Here is a 19,168-nt window from a genome sequence, read left to right on the forward strand (position 1 = left end):
AAGGGGAAGGTGGGGAGGAGGGAATTGAGAATACCTTTCTGGCCTCCACCCCTGAGCTCCCTGCTCCCCACCAGTCACCCTGCTCTCACCCTCTGTCTCATCACAACACAGGGAAGTACAGTGCTGGGGTTCAGTCTCCAGTGCCAGCATGTACAACAAACACATTTTATTAACAGTTACACATGACTTTTTTTTTCCCTCTCCCTCCCCATTCTTCAGTTAAAATTACTATTACTTATGTACATGGTACCACCCTGCTTGAGGGTACCCCATTATTTACAGGCTTATTCACAGAGTAGGGCTAGGAGCTAGTGAGTGTCTCCTCGAGCTTGAGCATGTCCATGGGGGTGATTTTGGCAACCTCAAAGAAGACCCTGGAAGGAACACATTGGCTTAGAGCTCAACCACAGCCCTGACACCCATCCACCAGTGCTTCCAGAGCTCCAGGGTGCATGCTGGTGGTGTCACTCCCCAAGACAGAGCCCCGTGACTCACCTGTGTGAGTACTTGCTGCGCACAGCATTCAGCTTGTCGCGGGGCTGGTACGTGAGCAGGAAATTCAGCCTCTTCACCAGGGGGTGCAGGTCCTGGGCACTGTACCCACTGTAGTACTCCAGTGTAGGGGTCTGCAAGGGGACAGCAGGGCTAAGCTGTGTCCTCAGTGACAGGACAGCCATCATCTTCCCTGCCCAGCATCCAGATCTGATCACATCACCCCGCTCACTAGTCCACTGCGTCCCCCTGCAGCGCAGGCAGGGACAGTACTCACCCAGCCCCCGAGGTTCTTCATGGTAAGTGCCAGCAGCAGGCAGCTGGCAGCCAGCTTCGAGGGGCTCTCGCGGGCGTAGTCGTACTCCTGCAGGGTCATCTCGCAGAGGAAGCGGGCCAGCGTCAGTGTCTCCATGGTGGCACGGGCACACTACATCCGGTGGGCAGGGAAAGGCTCAGCCTTTTGAGCAATGCTGCTACCCTTCCCAACCTTTCTAGGATCTAGAATGCTGCCTCTGGGGCACAGGACAGGGATCCCACACACCCAGCCAACCCAGACCACCATCATCCTCACACCCCTGAACCCTTTTGAGGGGACCTGGACAAAGTTTCCTTGCTGCCAACTGGGAGCCTGAAGCCCCAGCAATGCGAGTCACTGGCCCCTGGAGCCAACAGAAGGGGTGCCTGGGGGCACCCAGCCCACCCTCTGAACGCACTCACCTTGGCAAAGCGCCGCAGGAAGCGGTAGGGGATGGGGATGTTGATGTCGAACTTGAGGGTGCTGAGGATGCTCATCTCCATAGCAATAAGCTCCTCCCGCTTGTAGGCATCATCACAGATATAGAGGAAGTCATCCACACAGGGTGGGCACCGCTCCTGTAGGGGCACAGCCGCTCAGCACCCCAGAGGGGCTCGTTCTGGCCTCACTCAGGAGATCCTAGCCATCCTGCAGGCCCTGTAAGTGTTCACGTGCTGCTGGACTCAGCAAGGACTCTTAACACCCTGCGGGACTTTTGTGATGTCCATGCTCCTCCAGCCCTTGGCTTGAGCCCCGTGCCTGCTTTAAGTAAACTAAGGTATCCTGCTGGTCTGTGCAGAGCAGAGAGAAGCTGGCTCTCCAGTGACACCAGGACACAGGTTTCAGCCCATCAGGACTGTGCTTGCAGCCCTTGGGACAGGAAGGAGGAAGATGACAGACATGCCACCCTGGCAGCTCTCAGGGCAGTAACCTGGCCTTCTCTAAAACCCCCCAGGGACCATAGAGGCACAGCCCCTATGCCCCTGCACCCCAGGAGAGCACACAAAGAGTCACCTCAAATTTGGAGGCGATGAGGATGGCAGTGGAGCCGATGAGCTGCAGCTTCTCCCTCATGCTCACCACCTCCACCAGGTAGTGGTCCACTAGCTTCACAGCCAGGTACAGTGTCTCATGGTTCAGCTCAAAGTTCTCCTGCAAGAATGAGAGTGGGGATCAGCACAGAGTGTCAGACAGAAGTTAGGCCTGGCCAGCTCCTTCCAGCTCTCACAGAGGCCAGGGGTGCCTATGGGCCAGGCTCAGAGGGCGGGATGGAGGCTCATCCCTAGCCCACACAGGGGGAGGATCTGCTCTGCACTGGGAATGCCTGCAGGAGCCTCTGCTAGCACACTGAGGTCACACATGCCAAAGGCAGCATGGGGGCTGCTCTGCAGAAAGCTGTGCCCTCTCACCTGCACCTCCACCATCCAGTCCACAAGGATAGCACGCATGTCCCCACTGATGTCTGTCTGCTTCTCCATGTAGTCAGGAAGCAGGAATTTTTCCTGCCAAAGAGCCAGCTGTCAGGGACAGGGCAAACATCCTCCCGCTCAAACAAACCCCTTCTCACCCTGTGCAGTCCCCTGCCAGGTGGTCAGAGCCTCTGGGCAGTCAGTGGCCCTGCCTGCAGTCACTCCTTCCCTGGACAGGGCTGTCACCCCGTGGACAGGCATCACCCACCTCTCTTTCCCGCATGTATTCAAAGATCTCCTTGGCATACTCTGCACTGGCATAGGGGTCACCCAGCTGCTCCTTGTCAATGTCCTCCACTGCTGGCACCTGCTGGCATGCAAGAGGCAGCAGTAAGGGGGAGGCCCTGTGAGTGCCAGTCACCTTCTCAGGGCAAGGCTGCTGCTCCTCTGCACCCCCCTTTTCCTACCTGCCCTCATCACCCTGCAGTCCCTGCCCCACTCTTTCCCAGGGGAGGATTCTTGAAGGAAGATGGTGGTGCACTTTGCCCCCCTCCCCAGCTTTCCATCACCCTGGCTGAAGTCTCTCCAAGGCCCAGAGCACCGCCTGGTGCCCGAGTACCACCAGTGGCAGCCACAGACCGGTGCTGTGATGGGCCAGGGGCAATGCTGCAGCCCAAGGTCCCTACCTTCTGCTCAGGAGGCTTCAGTTCCTGTACAGACACTGGCTTCTCTGGCACAGGATCCACTTTGGGCTCTGCAGGAGCTGTTGGGGGAGTTTTCTTCATTGACCTGGGAAGGACAAGAGCATAAAACATTACTGGGAGAAGACCAAATTTTTTGGCTGAAAGGGGCCTTCCAGAGACACTTGCTGCTTCAGAAAGGGGCAAAACCACCTCTAAAATATCTCCACAGACTCCTAGAACCATTTAGGTTGGAAAAGACCTTTAAAGATATTGAGGACAACAGTTCCCCCAGCACTGCCATGCCCACCACTAAACCGCGTCCCCAAGGGCCACATCCACATGACTTTTAAATCCTTCCATGGAAGGTGACTCTACAGCTGTCTTGGGCAGCCTGTGCCAGGGCTGGACAGCCCTTTTGGGGAAGAAATTTTTCCTCATATTGAACCTAACTCTCCCCTGCCACAATCTGATGCCATTTACAGTAGATATACTAGTTTCCTCCTGCATCTGGCTCAGCCTCCATCACCCAAGGGAAGCCCCTACTACTTGTCCCCATGGGACAAGTTTGCAGCAAACCCCTGCCCCTAGCTACTCACTTTTTTAGGTTGATCTCGTTGTTCTTGGCCACCCCTAAGGCATTATGTGCCTTCTGTGCCTTGGGTGGAGCAACCTTCACAGCCTCCTTCTTCCCTGCCACCACCTGGTTCTTGCGAGCCTGTTTGGGTCAGAACAGGGGCATACAGGGGCTGCACAGTGGAAAGCAAGATATGCCCTGCAGGGAGACCTCTCCTCTTCCTAACGGGCATGGGGTATGCCCCCCACCATGGGGAGCTCACAGGGCACACCAGAGCCCCCACCGTCACAGAAGCACTCACATTGGTGATGTCTCCGAATGCTGACCTCTTCTTGGGCCCGCCCTGGGGTGAGGACGAAGACCTCTTGGCATGACAGCTCTCCTCCTGCAATAGAGGCTGTTAGAAGATGGTGGTCAGCTACCCCACAGGAGCCCCCCGACAGCGCTCGCTTGGCTCGGTGCTCACCTTCTCAGGGTCGACATTCTCTGCAGCAGGGCCTACCTTGCCTGCTCGGGGCTGCTTGCTGGTCAGCATCTTGGCATTGCGTGGCAACGGCACCCTCTCCCTGGGTCTCTGTGAGCAAGCTGGGGGCAAAGCATGATGTGATGGAGGCTGCTGCCCACCTGCCTCCAGGGACACCCTCCCAGCTTGGGGCAGCACAGGGGGACGTTTGTCCCTCCTGTGGGTTAGCACAGCAAGACTGACGCCTTTCCTGAGCGTGGCATGTGGGTGGTGCCCCAAGAGAAGCCCAGGCGATGGACAAATCTGGCTGGGTGCTCCAGGGAGGAAGGGACACAGACCCCAAAGACCACCACCAAAAGCACTCTGCTGGATGAGGTGGTAGAGGGGACAGGCAATTCCCACATTCCTGCATCCCAGAGAAGGATGCAAGGGCTTGCACTTCCTCGGAGATCCCCACTCTCCCACAACCCTCAGGGTCCCCTGGGGGAGTCGGGAGTCCCAAAGTTCCCCTGTCTCCTGCATTCCCCGGAGCTCCCATGGGAGCTGGGGATCCTGGAAGCCCTTTACTCCCTTGCACTCTCCAGGATCCCCACGCCTGCCACCAGCTACGGGTCCCAGCACTGCCCACTCCCCCGCAGCCCTCGGAAGCCCCACTCACCCATAACCGGGGGGGATCCCCCCACTCGGTCATGCCCGAGGTGCCCCCTCCCCACTCACCCACGGCCGGCTCGGCTCTCCCCACTCACCCATGCCCGGCTCTCCCCACTCACCCACGCCCGGCTCTCCCCACGCCCGGCTCTCCCCACTCACCCATGCCCGGCTCTCCCCACGCCCGGCTCTCCCCACTCACCCACGCCCGGCTCTCCCCACTCACCCATGCCCGGCTCGGCTCTCCCCACTCACCCACGCCCGGCTCTCCCCACGCCCGGCTCTCCCCACTCACCCATGCCCGGTTCGGCTCTCCCCACGCCCGGCTCTCCCCACTCACCCACGCCCGGCTCGGCTCTCCCCACTCACCCACGCCCGGCTCTCCCCACTCACCCACGCCCGGCTCTCCCCACGCCCGGCTCTCCCCACTCACCCACGCCCGGTTCGGCTCTCCCCACGCCCGGCTCTCCCCACTCACCCACGCCCGGCTCTCCCCACTCACCCACGCCCGGCTCTCCCCACTCACCCATGCCCGCTCCGCTGTGCCCGCACCTGCGGCCCCGGCGCTTTTGAAAGTAGCAGTTCGGTAGCGGCCGGCCAGCACTGGCCGAGCCTCGCCCAATCAGAGTGCGGGGCGGTACCAGGCGGCGGCCAATCGGCGGGCGCAGAGGGATGCAGTTGCTAAGGGGCAGGCGGCAGGGTTTAAAATTCAACGCCAGTGACCAATGGAAAGGCGAGCATGCGGCGGGGGCGGGGCGAGCGCCGGGCCGGGCGGGCGGTGATTGGTGGGAGCGGGCGCCGTTGGAAGCCGTTCTGCGGCTCCGGCGGGGCCGGCATGGCGGCCAGGCCGCGGGCTGGCGGCGCGGGGGGAGCGGCCCCGGCCCCGGCCCCGGCCCCGGCCCCGGCCCCGGCCCCGCTGGCCGCTGGCTCCACTGCCTCCGTCCGCAGCCGAGGCTGTGCGTCCCAGACCTCGGGGCTGCCCTTTCCCCCCGGGCTGGGGAACTCTGGTTGGGGGACAGGGTGTGCTGGCCGTGCACTCATTGTCGGGAACAGAGGGCTCGGATCGCTTGGATAATCAGGACGGTTTGGGTGGGAAGGGACCTTAAGATCAACGCGTTCCACCCCCTGCCATGGGCGGAGACACCTTCCCCTGTCCCAGGCTGCTCCCAGCCCCAGTGTCCAGCCTGGCCTTGGGCACTGCCAGGGATCCAGGGGCAGCCCCAGCTGCTCTGGGTACCTGTGCCAGGGCCTGCCCACCCTGCCAGGGAAGATATTTTTCTTATATCTAGTGTAACCCCACTTTCACTGTCTGGGGTAGCACAGGAGCACTGTTCGTGTGGTGTCTACAGGCATGACTGACCTAGTTCAGGGTGAGGCTCGCTGGCACTGCCCCATCGTCCTCAGTGGCCAGGACAGGGTCAAAGCTACCAAGGCACATGTCACAGCCACTGTACTACGGCGTTGGATGAGACAGCGGCCGCTTACCAAACATCTGCTGAGGGTAAGAGCACTCCACGTGTGTCAAGGACCGGCCTCGAGGGCATTGCAGTTCTTGGGGAGACCCCTGCCATGCAGCCCGGCTGCTGGGCACGGAGAGCTCGGAAAAGGCTCGCTCAGGCTGTCAGCTGCCTTGAAGTCAATTTCCATGTATCGGGAAAGGAATGCATGAGACTCCTCACACCCACAGCTTGCTTTGTTCCTTGATAAACTAGTCTTGGAAAAGCCACCCACTTTTCATGTGTGAAACACGTGATCCGTGTTTGTACACCTGATGCTCACTGTATCACTCTGCTCCTTTGTGAGGCTCCAGCACAGTTCTCTGCTCTCATGCCACCACCATGCAGTGGTCCCGTGCCCTCAGCAGTGCTTGGGGGCTTTAGCACTACGCTGAGCTCTGGCACAAGTGAAGCCCCCTCTGAGGTAAACTCAGCAGAGCTCAGCACTGCAGCAGAGGAGAGCTTCCCCTGGCCACCAGATTCCCAGAAAAACCTTTCAAATTCCTAAGTTTAACCCAAGAAAATCCTTTCAGATAATCGCACGCCCATGTACTGCTGTTGTGAGTGGAGCTGATGAACCCCTGACTAGGGAAGCACAGCAGTGCCAGCATCTGAGGGGAGTTAAACCTGCTGCCCAAGGGCTACGTGGGCAGGATCAGGCACATGGCTTGCATGCATGCTGCACACCTGCTGCATGCAGGCAGCTCTGCCACATCTCCAGCAGAAAGACCTGGACCATGGACAGCCAGGAGCAGAATTCTGCTCAGAGGTCCAGTGGAGGTTTAAACCTGGGTCCCACAGATCTTGGGTCCCTTCAGTCCCCGAAACTGGTCAGGGTTGCTGCAGCTCCAGCCCATCTTGTTCCCTCCTTGGCCACTTGTCCTCTGCAGCCCCAGCTCCCCTGGTGTCACTGCTTCTGTCCTTGGCCTGGAGGCTCCCTGAGACTTGCTTGCCTTTGGTTTGGGATCCTGTGGGATCCAGGTGCCTGCCTTTCCCTATGCATGCTAAGGCAGTGCATAGCCCGACCAAAAATACATGTTGGGTGCATCCTAGCCAGGCAGAGCCAGGACACATCCCACTGCCAGTGGTTATCCTGTGGGATAAGATACTCAGCCAAAACTCCCATCCAAGTCTGCCCACAGCTCTGTGGAGGCTGGGATGGGCTCCCTGCTTTGGGACAGGTTCACGTCTGCCTATCCTGCCCAGTCTTGGCACTGGGAAGCTGGCTTTTCCAGTCTGCAAAGCACTGCCATGCTGGTGCTCCTGGCAAGGCTCTTGGGAATCCCATCCCTGCTGCAGGGGTGTGACTCCCACCACACAAGCTGGAATTGCCCCTGGACATGGGGCGTGTGGGAGAAGAGATGAGGAGAGCAAGAAGTGCAAGGTGAAGCCATGGGTGTGCAGCAGGAGCTGTGCCAGCTGTCCAAGCATCGAGGCAAGGCTGTGGTCTCAGTCCTGCTCACAATCTATGAATGCTGGGAGGTGAGACCTCCGCAAGCTCTCCTTGGGCTCTGACATTCCCTCAGCAAACCCCCAAATCAGGTAGAATGCTGGTCCTTGTCTCCTCCCACTAGACTCTGCTGTGTGCTGGCTCAAGAGCATTTGTGCCTGGCATGTCCCTTTTGCGAGGTGAGCTGGGTTGCTGCTTCCATCCAGCCTCTTCTCACAGCACTAAAAAAGCCTGTGCTGCCTTTTCAAGTTGGAGCAGACCCCAGTCCCAGCCTGGCTCCCTGGCACTGCAGGACTGCCGTGAAGCCTCTCTGCATGGTATCTGGGGACCTTTGCTCCAGGATTGCTTACCAGATGGGAAGCCCCGGGCTGAAGAAGAGCAGCAAGGACAGGGAAGCATCATTCCTGGGACCCAGATGGACTGCTTTTCCCCTTTCCCTTCCCCTTATTCTTTCCTGTGGTGAAACAGGCCCAACTTGTTGCTTCCCATGGCCCAGTGCCAGAAGTGCTGGTGAGAGGCAAGGTACTTCTCTGCACAGGGAGGGCTGAGCTTTGCCTCTTCCTTTTCCCCCTTTCCATTACTAATGACCAGGGTCAGGGAGAGATATTGTGCCTAAGACCTGTTGCATTTATTGACTGGAAAAAAAACACAGCAAGTTAAAACTTGGGGCTCTCCTGCCACTGGGGAAAGTAGAGAAGAAAGCATAGAGCAACACGGGGTGACAGAGCTCCTGAATGCCTGCAGGGAGGTGAGAGCCTGCGCTGTGCTGAGCTGCCAGTGGCCCCAGCCAGGGGAGTAGCTCCCTTGGCACAGCAGGGCTGCATGGCATGCACCGTGGTGGGGCTGTGCTGGTGATGCCTGCTGTGCCTGCACACCCACTCCACCTGCCTCTCCCTATGTCCTGGCCATTCCTGCCTCTCCGCTGCTGACATAGTGCCCAAGTGCAGGGTGTGTTTGCAGCACCAGGAGTGGAAGCTAGCACCCAAGCAGGAATAGGAGCAAGCAGCCTCAAAGGGCTCAGGGTGGGCTTGGCACAGCTGATCAGGGTTAAACTCTAGAGCCAGACAATGCAAGCTGAGAACAGGGAGGTTAGGTTAGGATTAGTGGTGTCTGTGGCAAAGGAGCCCATGGCCCACAGAACCATTACACAGCCCCTCATCACACCGAGGGTCTGCCTGTCACCGCCAGGTTAGAGGTTTCCATGCTGGTGGAGCAGTGGGTTGATGGACGCACTGGGGCTGCCAGACCCTGCTGCTGCTCAGGATGTCCAGTCACCCCAAGGAGCCCAAACTCTTATGTCTCTCTGATGTCGGATCCCACTGAGCCTGCACCCCTCTGCTGCCCTCCAGCCATTTTCTTCCAGTTCTTATTTGGTGGCCGATTTGATCTTGTGTATGGCATACGGGCTTGACTCCTTGGGCATCCAGATCTCCTCCCCACTGCGGCCCTGGTGCTCCACTGCTCCCTCCATAGCTGCTGTCAGCTCGGGGCCGAAGATGCTGTCAGTGGCCCGGTAGGTGCGGGTGAGGCGGCGGAAGGAGGAGTCTGAGGAGCTGTCATCAGGGACATCTTCATCCTGCTCATCCCGCAGCTTGGTCCTGCCCAGCTCTGAGCTGCTCCCCAGCTCTGGGTCTTTGAGAGCCTCCCCCACCTCCTGGAGGAAGGTTGTTTTGGGGCTGATGATGCACAGCAGCAGCATGAGGCCTCCTGAGACTCCACAAAGAAAGTAGAGGGCAACTTTCTCTGGGACACCTGAAGGGAAAAGGCAAGAAAGACACCAGGGTACAGACTGCTCTGCAGTCTGTGGGGTATCAGTGCCTGCAAAGCCCCTCTGCCAGGCATATGGGAGTAAGAGGAGGGGAGCAGGGATGCCCTCACCACTCAGGCTGCAGAGACAGGACAGATCCTGCTCCAGTGATCATGGAAGTGTTACCTAGAGCCTCATCAGCACCCACCAGTCCTGAAATGGGCCTTTCCCCAAAGGAAACCTCCACTGGGATGCGGGGTAGGCAGAGCAGGGGAAAGAATAATCCCGTGGGGAATTAAATGAGTAATTTCCTCTGGCAAGGGAAATTTTTGCCTGCAGAGAGGTGGTCTCCATCAGTGCATGCATAAAGGGCAGGAAGGAAAAGACTCAGTGGGTAATCTGGCCTGTTGGAAAAGGAAGGTCCACAGGCAGGACTGTAGCCACAGCGTGACTCTTGATGCTGTGAAACTTTGAGGCTCGTTTCACCTCTGAGTTTCCACCCTACCTGTCCACCCCAAACTCAGCACGGGCACTTGCTGCCCTGCTTCTTTGTGTGCCTGTTGGCCCTGCTGGAGAGGTTTGGGGTCTGGCTGCCTCTGAGATGAGCCCTGGGTTGAGCTGGGGCCATCCGGGATGTCAGCCACCCCCCAGCCTGTCCTGTTTCCCCAGGTGCTGCGTGAGACCCAGGGAGGGCACATACCCCAAAGGTGAGCAAAAGCTGCCAGAGAGCTAGTAAAAATCATGCGGTCTTCCTGGAGCCTGGAGAACCTGGGCCCTTTGTACCAGCCACCTGCAGTGACAAGGGGATGCAGGCTGAGGCACGAGGTGCTCTCAGTGCCCCGTGTCCCGGCTGCCTGCTCCTGCCTGTCCTTCCCCACACCACACTCCATCCTTCCTGCACGAGTGCTCTGCTGTCCACAGGGATGACCCTGTGTGTCTTCCTCTCCCCTGCTCGCAGCAGATGCCACCTCCATCCCCTCAGAATGGGCACTGACCAAGGCATGGCTTCCACCATGGGACAGGGATGCTAGGCTGGAGCTGGTACCAGGCATGCAGACAAACCATGGAAGAGCTGGTTCACCCGAGCACAGACACGGTGCCACACCGCTTGTGGTGTAACCTTCCTCCCCCCACATTACCGTGCATATAGTCCGAGAGCAGGAAGGGGTCCGAGGTGTCAGGGCCCACCTCCTCCAGCAGCTGCTTGGGCACTGCAAGGAGAGCACACACCAAGCATCACCCCCCTGCTCCTCCCCTGCAGCCCTGCCTCCCTGGGGAGCCCCATGCCCCTGCCTGCCTGGCATGGGGTGGGCAGAGCAGACACTCCACCAGAGCCCCTGTGCCCCTGGTGGAGTGGGGAGCTCTCACCACAGGTGTAAGAGACTCGCAGCTGCTTCTTCATGCCGGGGAGGCACGGGTCCCCGAAGGTGGCCTTGTCAGCAGCCACGGTGCAGTTCCCCTTGCGGTGGCACTTCTTGGAGACCCTGCGCAGAGCGTCTGGAGCCACACACTCTGCAGAGACATGAAGCATGGACCCATGGGCAGAGCTGCCTGCCTCTCCCTGCTGGGCATCAGCCAGCAGAGGCCAAGGGACACAGGTACAGCCCAGGGGTGGACTTGTGCCATACTCTGTGCATGATTCCTGCCCCATTTCTGTCTCAAACCACTCTGGCATACCTATATGGGGTTCTCCAGTGTTCAAGGCATCACATTCTGGTTTGCCCCGCAGGAATCGTCCATAACTTGCAGAATAAATGGCCAGGATGGATTTTGGTCGACACTGCAGCCTGAGCTTGTCATTCTCACACACGGTCTTGACCCGATGGTTCCCTAGGGAGTGACATCACTGAGTGCCCCAATGCATCCTGAATCACCTCTCTTAGGCCAAGAGAAGGGTTGAAAGAGGGCTGCGAGGTGCAGGAGCAGCCATGCTCTCCTTCCTGCCCTTTTCTGAGCAGCTGAGGTCAGGGAGAGCCCATGCAGTATTGCCCAGACCGTGCTCCACCTCACCTGGCCGGCACTTGTAGGAAGCGATGAGATACTTGTGTGTCCCAGGGCATGGGTCTGGCCCAAAGACCTGGCTGTGCACTGAGAACTGGCACCACTGCTGGTCCTGGCACTCAGCCAGCAGCTTCTGGAGAGCAGAGTGCAACAGGTGTGAGTTGGGTGAGAAGTCCTGAGGCTGTTCTCACCTCCTCTGTGTCAGTGCCTTCACCACGCTCAGGGAAGTGGCCTCTCACCCCACCGAAGTGACCCATAGCTGCTCCTGCCCACCCCTGACGCAGACATCCCAAATCCACTGCCCGTTTCTGAACCAGTTCCCCCCTGCACCCACAGTGAGCTGTGTGCCCTACACAGCTGCTACTACCTGTGCTGGCATCCCAGTACCATGCCATGCCATGCCATCCCAGTACCATGCCATGCCATGCCATCCCAGTACTATGCCATGCCATGCCATCCCAGTACTATGCCATGCCATGCCATCCCATCCCATCCCAGTACCATCCCATCCCATCCCATCCCAGTACCATACCATACCATGCCATCCCATCCCAGTACCATCCCATCCCATCCCATCCCAGTACCATACCATACCATGCCATCCCATCCCATCCCATCCCATCCCATCCCATCCCATCCCATGCCATCCCATCCCAGTATCATGCCATGCCACCCCAGTACCATGCCATGCCATCCCATCCCACCCCAATACCATGCCATGCCGTGCCATCCCACCCTGATACCATGCCATGCCATGCCATGCCGTGCCATCCCACTCCAGTACAATGCCATGCCATCCCATACCACCCCAGTACCATGCCATGCCATGCCATGCCGTGCCATCTCAACCCAGTACCATGCCATGCCATGCCATGCCATGCCATGCCATCCCACCCCGATACCATGCCATGCCATGCCATGACGTGCCATCCCACCCCAGTACCATGCCATGCCATGCCGTGCCATGCCATGCCATGCCATCCCACTCCGATACCATGCCATGCCATGCCATGCCATGCCGTGCCATGCCATGCCATGCCATGCCATGCCATCCCATCCCACTCCAGTACCATGCTATGCCATGCCGTGCCATGCCATGCCATGCCATGCCATGCCATGCCATGCCATGCCATGCCATGCCATGCCATGCCATGCCATCCCACTCCAGTACCATGCCATGCCGTGCCATGCCGTGCCATCCCACCCCAGTACCATGCCGTGCCATGCCGTGCCATGCCGTGCCGTGCCATGCCATCCCATCCCACCCCAGTACCATGCCATGCCATGCCGTGCCATGCCATGCCGTGCCATCCCACCCCAGTACCATGCCACCCCAGTACCATGCCATGCCATGCCATGCCATGCCATCCCACCCCAGTACCATGCCATGCCGTGCCATGCCGTGCCGTGCCATGCCGTGCCATCCCACCCCAGTACCATGCCATGCCATGCCATGCCGTGCCATGCCATGCCATGCCGTGCCATGCCATGCCGTGCCATGCCGTGCCATGCCATGCCGTGCCATGCCGTGCCATGCCGTGCCATCCCACGCGTGTCTCGGGCCGTGCAGGCGCGCACTGCCCCGCCGCGGGCTCGCGTCCCCGCGGTCCGTGCAATGTCCCCGCGCGGCCGCAAGGTGGGGAGCCGGGCTCACCCACGGCCCGCTCGGGCCCCGCCCGTGGCCGAGGTGCCCGCGGGCTCTCTCCCCTCCTGCACACGCGGGCAGCCCGCGAGTGGCCGCGCCGGGCCCCCGGCTCTGGCAGGAGGCCCTGGGTAGCCCGGCCTTGGGTGGCTGTGGGAGTCCTTGCCCCGTGTCCCCTCTTTGTCCCACGGCAGTGGCTCCGCAGCGGAGCAGAGGCTGCCGGCAGAAGGGAGAGGTTTATTCCCTTGTTACCGCTTCGTGACCCAGGCCCGGGGATCCCAGCACCCAAAACGGAGCCCCTTCTCATCTCTTCTTCCCCTCTGTCCCTGTGCCTCCCGCCCAGCTCAGGACCGAGCCTCCGCTTGGTCTTCACTGGCTGCCAGAACGGAAATTCTCTAAGGAAACACAAGCAATCTCTCCTCCCAGTTGCTGCCTAAACAGAGCGGAGCCTTGGCAGCAGCTTCGCTCTCTGCCCTCCAGACATCCCAGCTCCTTCAGCAGCAGCGGGCATTCCAGCCCTGTGCCAGCATGGCCACCCCACCGTTTACTCAGTATGAGGCTGAGCTCCACAGACCTGCTCTCAGACCTGCCCCTCAGTTTCCAGGCGCCTGTGCCAGGCCAAACTCTCCGTCCTACAGAGAGGGGGACCCTGACCTGCGTTTGCAGGGTGGCTCATGGGACCAGCCTGGTGCTGTGCCAGCATGCTCTGGCTTGGTGCTTGCACAGCTCTTGGAACATGCAGGATCCCAGAGGGGATGTATGGTTGGAGCAGGACCAGGCAGGAAAGCCCTGTGAGCTCCTAAGCAGGGCACTGGCTCATTCCCTTTTCTTGTAGGCAGTTGCAGCCCCTGGCTTTGCAGCAGGTTTGCCCTAGCCCTAGCAAGGAGCTGGAACGGGGTCTTAGAAAAGCGGCATATGAAACGATGTCCCCACCGAGGGACCTAGGCATCAGCTTTGAGGAGTTCCATCCCTTTTCTTCCGTCAGCCTCTGCTTTCCTACCCTTTCCCTGCACCAACTGCTGCCATCAAACAGGCATCCCTTTGGTCCGCTTCACTAATCCAGTCCCTGGGAGCTGCCAGCATGGATGGGGGCTGCTTCTGGCTGGGGAAGAGCCAAGCTCTGTGCTAACCCCAGGGGATGCAGCCACAGGGGTGAGTGCAGCAGCTCAGGGGGTCCTGTCTCACTTCATGAGCCCAACAGCCTGGGCACTGCCCCTCTCCCAGAAGCCAGCCCCAGATGGCAGGGCATTCTGTGAGCCTGCTGCTTCCTGTGGGATTGCTCCAAAAGCCATCTCAGGACACAGCAATGCCTCCTGCCAGGCTCTACTCTAGAACGCATGGCAGAACATCTCTTCCACCCTTCCAAAACTTCCAAAAACAGTCTAGGAAAAGGGCCCTACAGTGAATCACAGATGATACAAAACTGTGAGGAACTGTTGACTCCCTGGAAGGCAGAGAGGCCCCACAGAGAGACCTCAAGAAATTAAGAGGACTGTGCAATCACCAACCATAGGAAATTCAGCAAGGGAAGGTGGTGGATTCTGCACCTGGGAAGCGGCAACCCTGGGTGTACGGACAAACTGGGGAATTTGATGTTTGAAAGCAGTGCTGCAGCAAGGGACCTGCGGGTCCTGGTCAACAACGACCTGAGTATTAGTCAGCAGTGCCCTGGCAGCCAGGAGAGCCAGCCTTGTCCTGGGGGGGCATCAGGCTCAGCCAGGTCAGGGAGGGGATTGTACATCTCTGCTCTGCATGGGGCAGCCTCACTTTGAATGTTGTGTGTAGTTTTGGTCACTGTAACAAAAGAAAGATATTACACTATTAGCATCCAAAGGAGGGAACAAATACTGTGAAGGGCCTTGAGGGGAAGGCTTATGAGGACTGGCTGAAGACACTTGGCCAGTTCAGCCTGGAGGAGTCTGAGGGAGTCCTCATTTCAGTCTACAACTTCCTCATGAAGGGAAGAGAAGGAGCAAGCACTGATCTTTCCTCTGTGGTGACCAGTGACAGGAAGGGAATGGGCTGAAGTTGTATCAGGGCAGGTTTAGGCTGACTATTAGAAAAAGGTTCCTCTCCCAGAGGGTGGCTTGGAACAGGCTCCCCAGAGAAGTGGTCTCAACACCAAGACTAACAGATGTCATCCATCAAGAAGGGTTTGTGATTCTTTGATTCCGTGATTCTGTAATCCCGATGCTGATGGAAACCTCCTCAGGGCATGGGGAGGCTGCATTGCCTGCAGCCCCCCAGCCCAAGCAGGCAGCTCAGTGATGTGGAGACAGAGGGCTGTGCAGCCTGGCCCCTGGGATCCCTCCCTTACCAGGTGGGCAGTGGCAGACGTGCATTCGGTGCTCTCCTGGGAGGCATTGTCGGGGCTGGGGCAAAGGTTGGTGCTGGGCACTCGACGCCCGTAGAAAGCCCCGAGGATGCTGATGGTGGTTTTGCGAGGGCAGACGATGAGGAGCTGCTCTCCATCACAGGTGTGGGCAGTGTGGTTCCTCAGCACCTTGCGCAGGTACCCTGGAAGGGGAAAGCAGGAGTGGCATTGTCCAGAGGAGACACCAGAGCCACGGCAGTGGTGGCATTTGGGCACCCAAGTGCTCGTGGCAATGAGGATATCTTGAGATGAGGCACTCATGGGGTGAACAAGATCAGAGCAGGACAGCAGCAGAGAAGATGGGCCTGTAGCAAACCTTGCATACAGCATTGCTGCTAGGAGCCTGGAAAGCAGCACAGAATAGCTGAGCTGGTTAGCAACAGGAAAGGAAAGGTGGAGGCAGTACAGCAAGCCAGAGAAGATGGGGAAATCCCATAAGGAGTTGTCAAGTGTTTAGAGAAAATTGGGCTTGTTATGGACTCATGGTGGGGACAGAACAAGAGTGAGCCAGAGATGGTCCCCCAGTGAGGATCCCTGGAGTCAGGGTGAGGAGGATGTACTCTGTCACAAGTTGAGCCATGAGCTGGATGAGAGAAGGGTCCAGGGGCTGCTGCAAGCTCCCACAGCTGGCTAGGTCAGTATGGATGAGTGTGAGCCACAAAGTCATCCTTTGAGTTCAGCTGGCCTCAGGTCTCTGCTGAAGAAACCCAGTGTGTTGGTGCAAACTATTCCTGGCCCACAACTCTTTCAATGGGCACTGGCCCTTCCCTCCTGGAATCCCCATCACAGAACGCTTCTTTCTTTCGATCCTGCCTAGTTCGTGTCCCAAACTACTGCCCCTGTGGTTTTCCCTACAAGGGACAACAAAGTGGGACCATCCTGTCCAGTCTCTCCAAGGGCTTAACATGCAGCATTGGCTCAAGTTGGCATTGGCTGTACTGGGTGGGCAAGGAAGCTGTTTTAGTAAGAGCTGTTCAAGCTGCCAGGTGCTCTGAGCAGGCACCAATTGCTGGAGAAGGCTGAGGAAGCAAGAAAAGCTGACAAAATGCCCTGAATGAAGCACTTTGCATCTTTGAATAAAACAAAAGCATCATTTTGAGGCTTGGGACATTGCAGCAGGGACACATGGGGCTTCTGAGCAGATCACAGACCCCAGACCCCAGACCCCAGCTCTGGGGTATTTGGAGGCACTTGCACCTCAGCCCCAGGCCAGTGCTGGGGCCCAGGGCAGGACATGCACCCTGTCCCCCAAACCCCAGTGTGTCAAACTCCCCCAAACCAAGACAAGAAGGTGGGAGCACTAGCTCCCCCACCCCCCTCTGCAAACTGGTGCCAGGCTCAGCAGCACAAAGGGCCTCTTTCACCTTCAGTGCTGCCACTAACCCCTCAGCATCTGCAGTCAGCATCCCTCCCTGGGATGTCAGCGGGTGCAGCTGGCAGCTGCCTCCAGCCTGGAGTTAATGTCTCCCTTGGCATTATTGCTCACAAGCTGGGATGAGCAAGTGGGTGGCCACAGCATCCAAGAAGCAAGCCCTCGATTGCTTCTCTGCATGCAGGAGGAGAGAGGAAAGGAGAGGTACGGGAGGGTAGATGGCAGTAGACAAGGTGTTCTAGCCAGGTCAAAGCTCCAGTGTCATGCAAAGATGCTCTTTGAATGGCACAGAGCTGGATCAGACCCTTGGAGTGCAGTGCTCACAAAGAGGGGACAGGACAAACCCTGCCCTGTCCCTCTCGTCTGGTTGCCCTATATCACTGGATTCTGGGGGCTGTGAGTGGCACAGGACCCTGCCCAGTCTGCCAGCCCCCATCCCCTTCCTCTGCATCCCCTGCAGCAGTCCCACACGTGCAGCCAGCCCCACACCTGGCAGCAGTCAGACGCTCCTGAAGGTTTCAGAGCCACCCTGGCCTTGACCTCTGCCTAGCACTGACTCCAAACCCACCTGCCTATACCCAACACTGCTGGATGTAGGGCTGCCTAAACTCCCCGCTGCTGGGCAGCCTTGGATGCAGAGGGCTCAGAAAAATCCTAGGGATGGCAGGGAACTCAGGGGAGAAATATGAGACGAAATGGGTTTCCCCAAATCCAGCCTTGAGGCAGCCACCCTGCTCTGCTGTCATGCCGGCTGCAGGCACCAGTGGTTTGTATTTTAAAACTGAGGCTGAAACATTGCCATGGGTGCAGAGGTTTCTCCATCACACTCTTTTGGGCCAGTGAGCAGTTGTGAAGACGTTTCTTTGGGTGGAGCCACGTCAAGGAGGCTGTAGGCAGACTTTGTGATTCGTGCCAGTACAGCTGACTCAGTCTCCGGTGCTGTGGTTGTGCCGTTAGCTCTGCCCAGATGAAATCACATCCTCCTCACCACAGCGCACCCTGCAGCATCAGCCTGTCACCCACCTGGGCTCGGCTGAGCAGATGGAAGCTGTGCCTGGCTGTTTCCAGATGATCCCTGGGGAACCAGCCTGCCTGCACCTGTCCCGACTGTTCAAAGAGCTGGGACAGAAGGGATCCCAAATTTGTGCCTTGTTTACATCTATAAGGATCGCTGGCATGGCCCTGGGGAGAGCTTCTGGCCCATGCTGTATCTTGTGGCAGGGGACCCTGCAGCACCCCGACTCACGAGTGGAGTGGCTCTAGCTGGGGCACAGCCACCAGCTCCGTCTAGGGACCAGGTACAGCTTCAACCCAACTCTTCCCCTCCCCTTCTCAGAGCAGGGAAGGCTGGCAGGGCAGCCCTGGGTGCTTCCTCAGCTCTACACACTGCCCAGCACAGAGGACATGAGCATCGTGGCTGAGGGGATGCTCAGCAAAGCTCAGGGACTGGCTTGATATTTGCTTCTTTGCATTTCCTCCTGCAAACTATCCAAGAGAGCACAGCAGAGCTGGGGAGCCACTCCCACGCACACCAGGGCTGTGGGATGTGTGCAGCGTGTTTTCCTGTGTGGAGATAAAGAAATCCCAGCATTTTGGGGAAACTCACTCTGGCCTGCCATGGTTTATGCCTCACTTGTCCCTACCCCACCAAACTGCTGTCGCTTTGCCCTCCCATCACACCAGCGCGGTTCTCAGCATCCCCCTCCTCCCCGCCTTCACCCTGACTCACCGGACAGCTCCGGGCTGGCCTCCAGACGCACAGCAAAGCAGAGGAGGACCACGGTTACCGCCGGCCGGAGCAGTCCGGCCATGGCAGAGCCGCTGTGTCCCAGCCGGCAGCTGGCACCGGCCGGGGCCCCGGCGGCGGGTGGTGCCCGCGGGGCTGACCCTGCGCGGGGACAATGGCTCGCTTCTCTGCCCTGCCGAAGTCCCGAGGCTCGGCGGGCACATGTGCGCTCACTCTTAGCCTGCTGCCCAGGGCCAGAGGCTGCTCGGGACAGCTGGGTCACTCTCAGCACAGAAACATTTCCCCCAGGACACCCTGTTATAGGTGAGCCGTGCCTTGGCATCACATTGCTGGCAAAGAAACTGGCGGCCCCTTCCGTCCCACCTCTGCTTCCCCTGGGCAGAGCAACAGGGCTTGACAAGGCTTCCAAAGAGCCCCGAGCTTTCTCCCAGACACGGTGAGACAGAAATCCAGATAAATGCGTGCTGTAATCTCAATCTCGGCAAATGTCCGGCCATTCACTCTGTGAGGAGGAAGGGAAAGGCTCCCCGAACTGCCTCCCAGGCGCCTGTTCCTGCGGAAAAGACAAACACCCTGCACCCAACAGTGTGGGAAGGGACCTCTTTGCTGCCACCTTTCTGCCCCACAGCCTCTGTGGGGCCAGGTACTGGCACCTTGTGAGTGAGGGCACCGTGCCATACTGTGCCTCCTGCCTGCAGGATTAAATCCCTAGCAGCAGCTGGCAGTGCCAGGAGCCATCACAGCTCCCAGAGGGTCAGCATTGCCCAGGCAGGGG

General features: G+C 58.8%; 3 protein-coding genes across 18 annotated transcripts in view; all 3 read right to left on the reverse strand.

Annotated features, from left to right (window-relative positions):
• BMP15 (bone morphogenetic protein 15) overlaps nucleotides 1-19,168 on the reverse strand; it is a 71,955-nt gene that overhangs the window by 42,094 nt on the left and 10,693 nt on the right. The gene's annotated exons all lie outside the window — the stretch shown is intronic.
• Nucleotides 152-5,244, reverse strand: CCNB3 (cyclin B3). Of its 10 annotated transcripts, none has more exons than XM_068205040.1 (12): nucleotides 5,091-5,244; nucleotides 3,920-4,038; nucleotides 3,755-3,850; nucleotides 3,476-3,594; nucleotides 2,883-2,985; nucleotides 2,465-2,566; nucleotides 2,197-2,289; nucleotides 1,802-1,939; nucleotides 1,210-1,365; nucleotides 770-919; nucleotides 496-626; nucleotides 152-374 (listed from the first exon to the last, which is right to left on the reverse strand). In XM_068205040.1, the coding sequence occupies exons 1-12, from the start codon at nucleotides 5,092-5,094 to the stop codon at nucleotides 302-304; spliced, it is 1,284 nt and encodes a 427-aa protein (XP_068061141.1). In that variant the 5' UTR covers nucleotides 5,095-5,244; the 3' UTR covers nucleotides 152-301. The 10 variants fall into 10 exon arrangements, with proteins under 10 accessions (XP_068061141.1, XP_068061145.1, XP_068061147.1 ...); XM_068205044.1 differs by having other exon boundaries at nucleotides 3,755-3,838; nucleotides 5,091-5,243; XM_068205046.1 differs by lacking the exon at nucleotides 5,091-5,244 and adding an exon at nucleotides 4,860-4,867 and having other exon boundaries at nucleotides 3,755-3,838.
• LOC137482598 (protein eva-1 homolog C-like) lies at nucleotides 8,115-18,972 on the reverse strand. Of its 7 annotated transcripts, none has more exons than XM_068205047.1 (9): nucleotides 18,376-18,900; nucleotides 16,130-16,293; nucleotides 15,218-15,417; nucleotides 11,268-11,391; nucleotides 10,935-11,087; nucleotides 10,626-10,769; nucleotides 10,397-10,468; nucleotides 9,958-10,047; nucleotides 8,115-9,262 (listed from the first exon to the last, which is right to left on the reverse strand). In XM_068205047.1, the coding sequence occupies exons 1-9, from the start codon at nucleotides 18,594-18,596 to the stop codon at nucleotides 8,877-8,879; spliced, it is 1,554 nt and encodes a 517-aa protein (XP_068061148.1). In that variant the 5' UTR covers nucleotides 18,597-18,900; the 3' UTR covers nucleotides 8,115-8,876. The 7 variants fall into 7 exon arrangements, with proteins under 7 accessions (XP_068061148.1, XP_068061150.1, XP_068061149.1 ...); XM_068205053.1 differs by having other exon boundaries at nucleotides 9,124-9,262; nucleotides 10,555-10,769; nucleotides 18,376-18,972; XM_068205049.1 differs by lacking the exon at nucleotides 9,958-10,047 and having other exon boundaries at nucleotides 10,555-10,769; nucleotides 18,376-18,914.

Source organism: Anomalospiza imberbis, chromosome 14 (assembly GCF_031753505.1).
Source record: "Anomalospiza imberbis isolate Cuckoo-Finch-1a 21T00152 chromosome 14, ASM3175350v1, whole genome shotgun sequence".
Lineage (NCBI taxonomy): Eukaryota > Metazoa > Chordata > Aves > Passeriformes > Viduidae > Anomalospiza > Anomalospiza imberbis.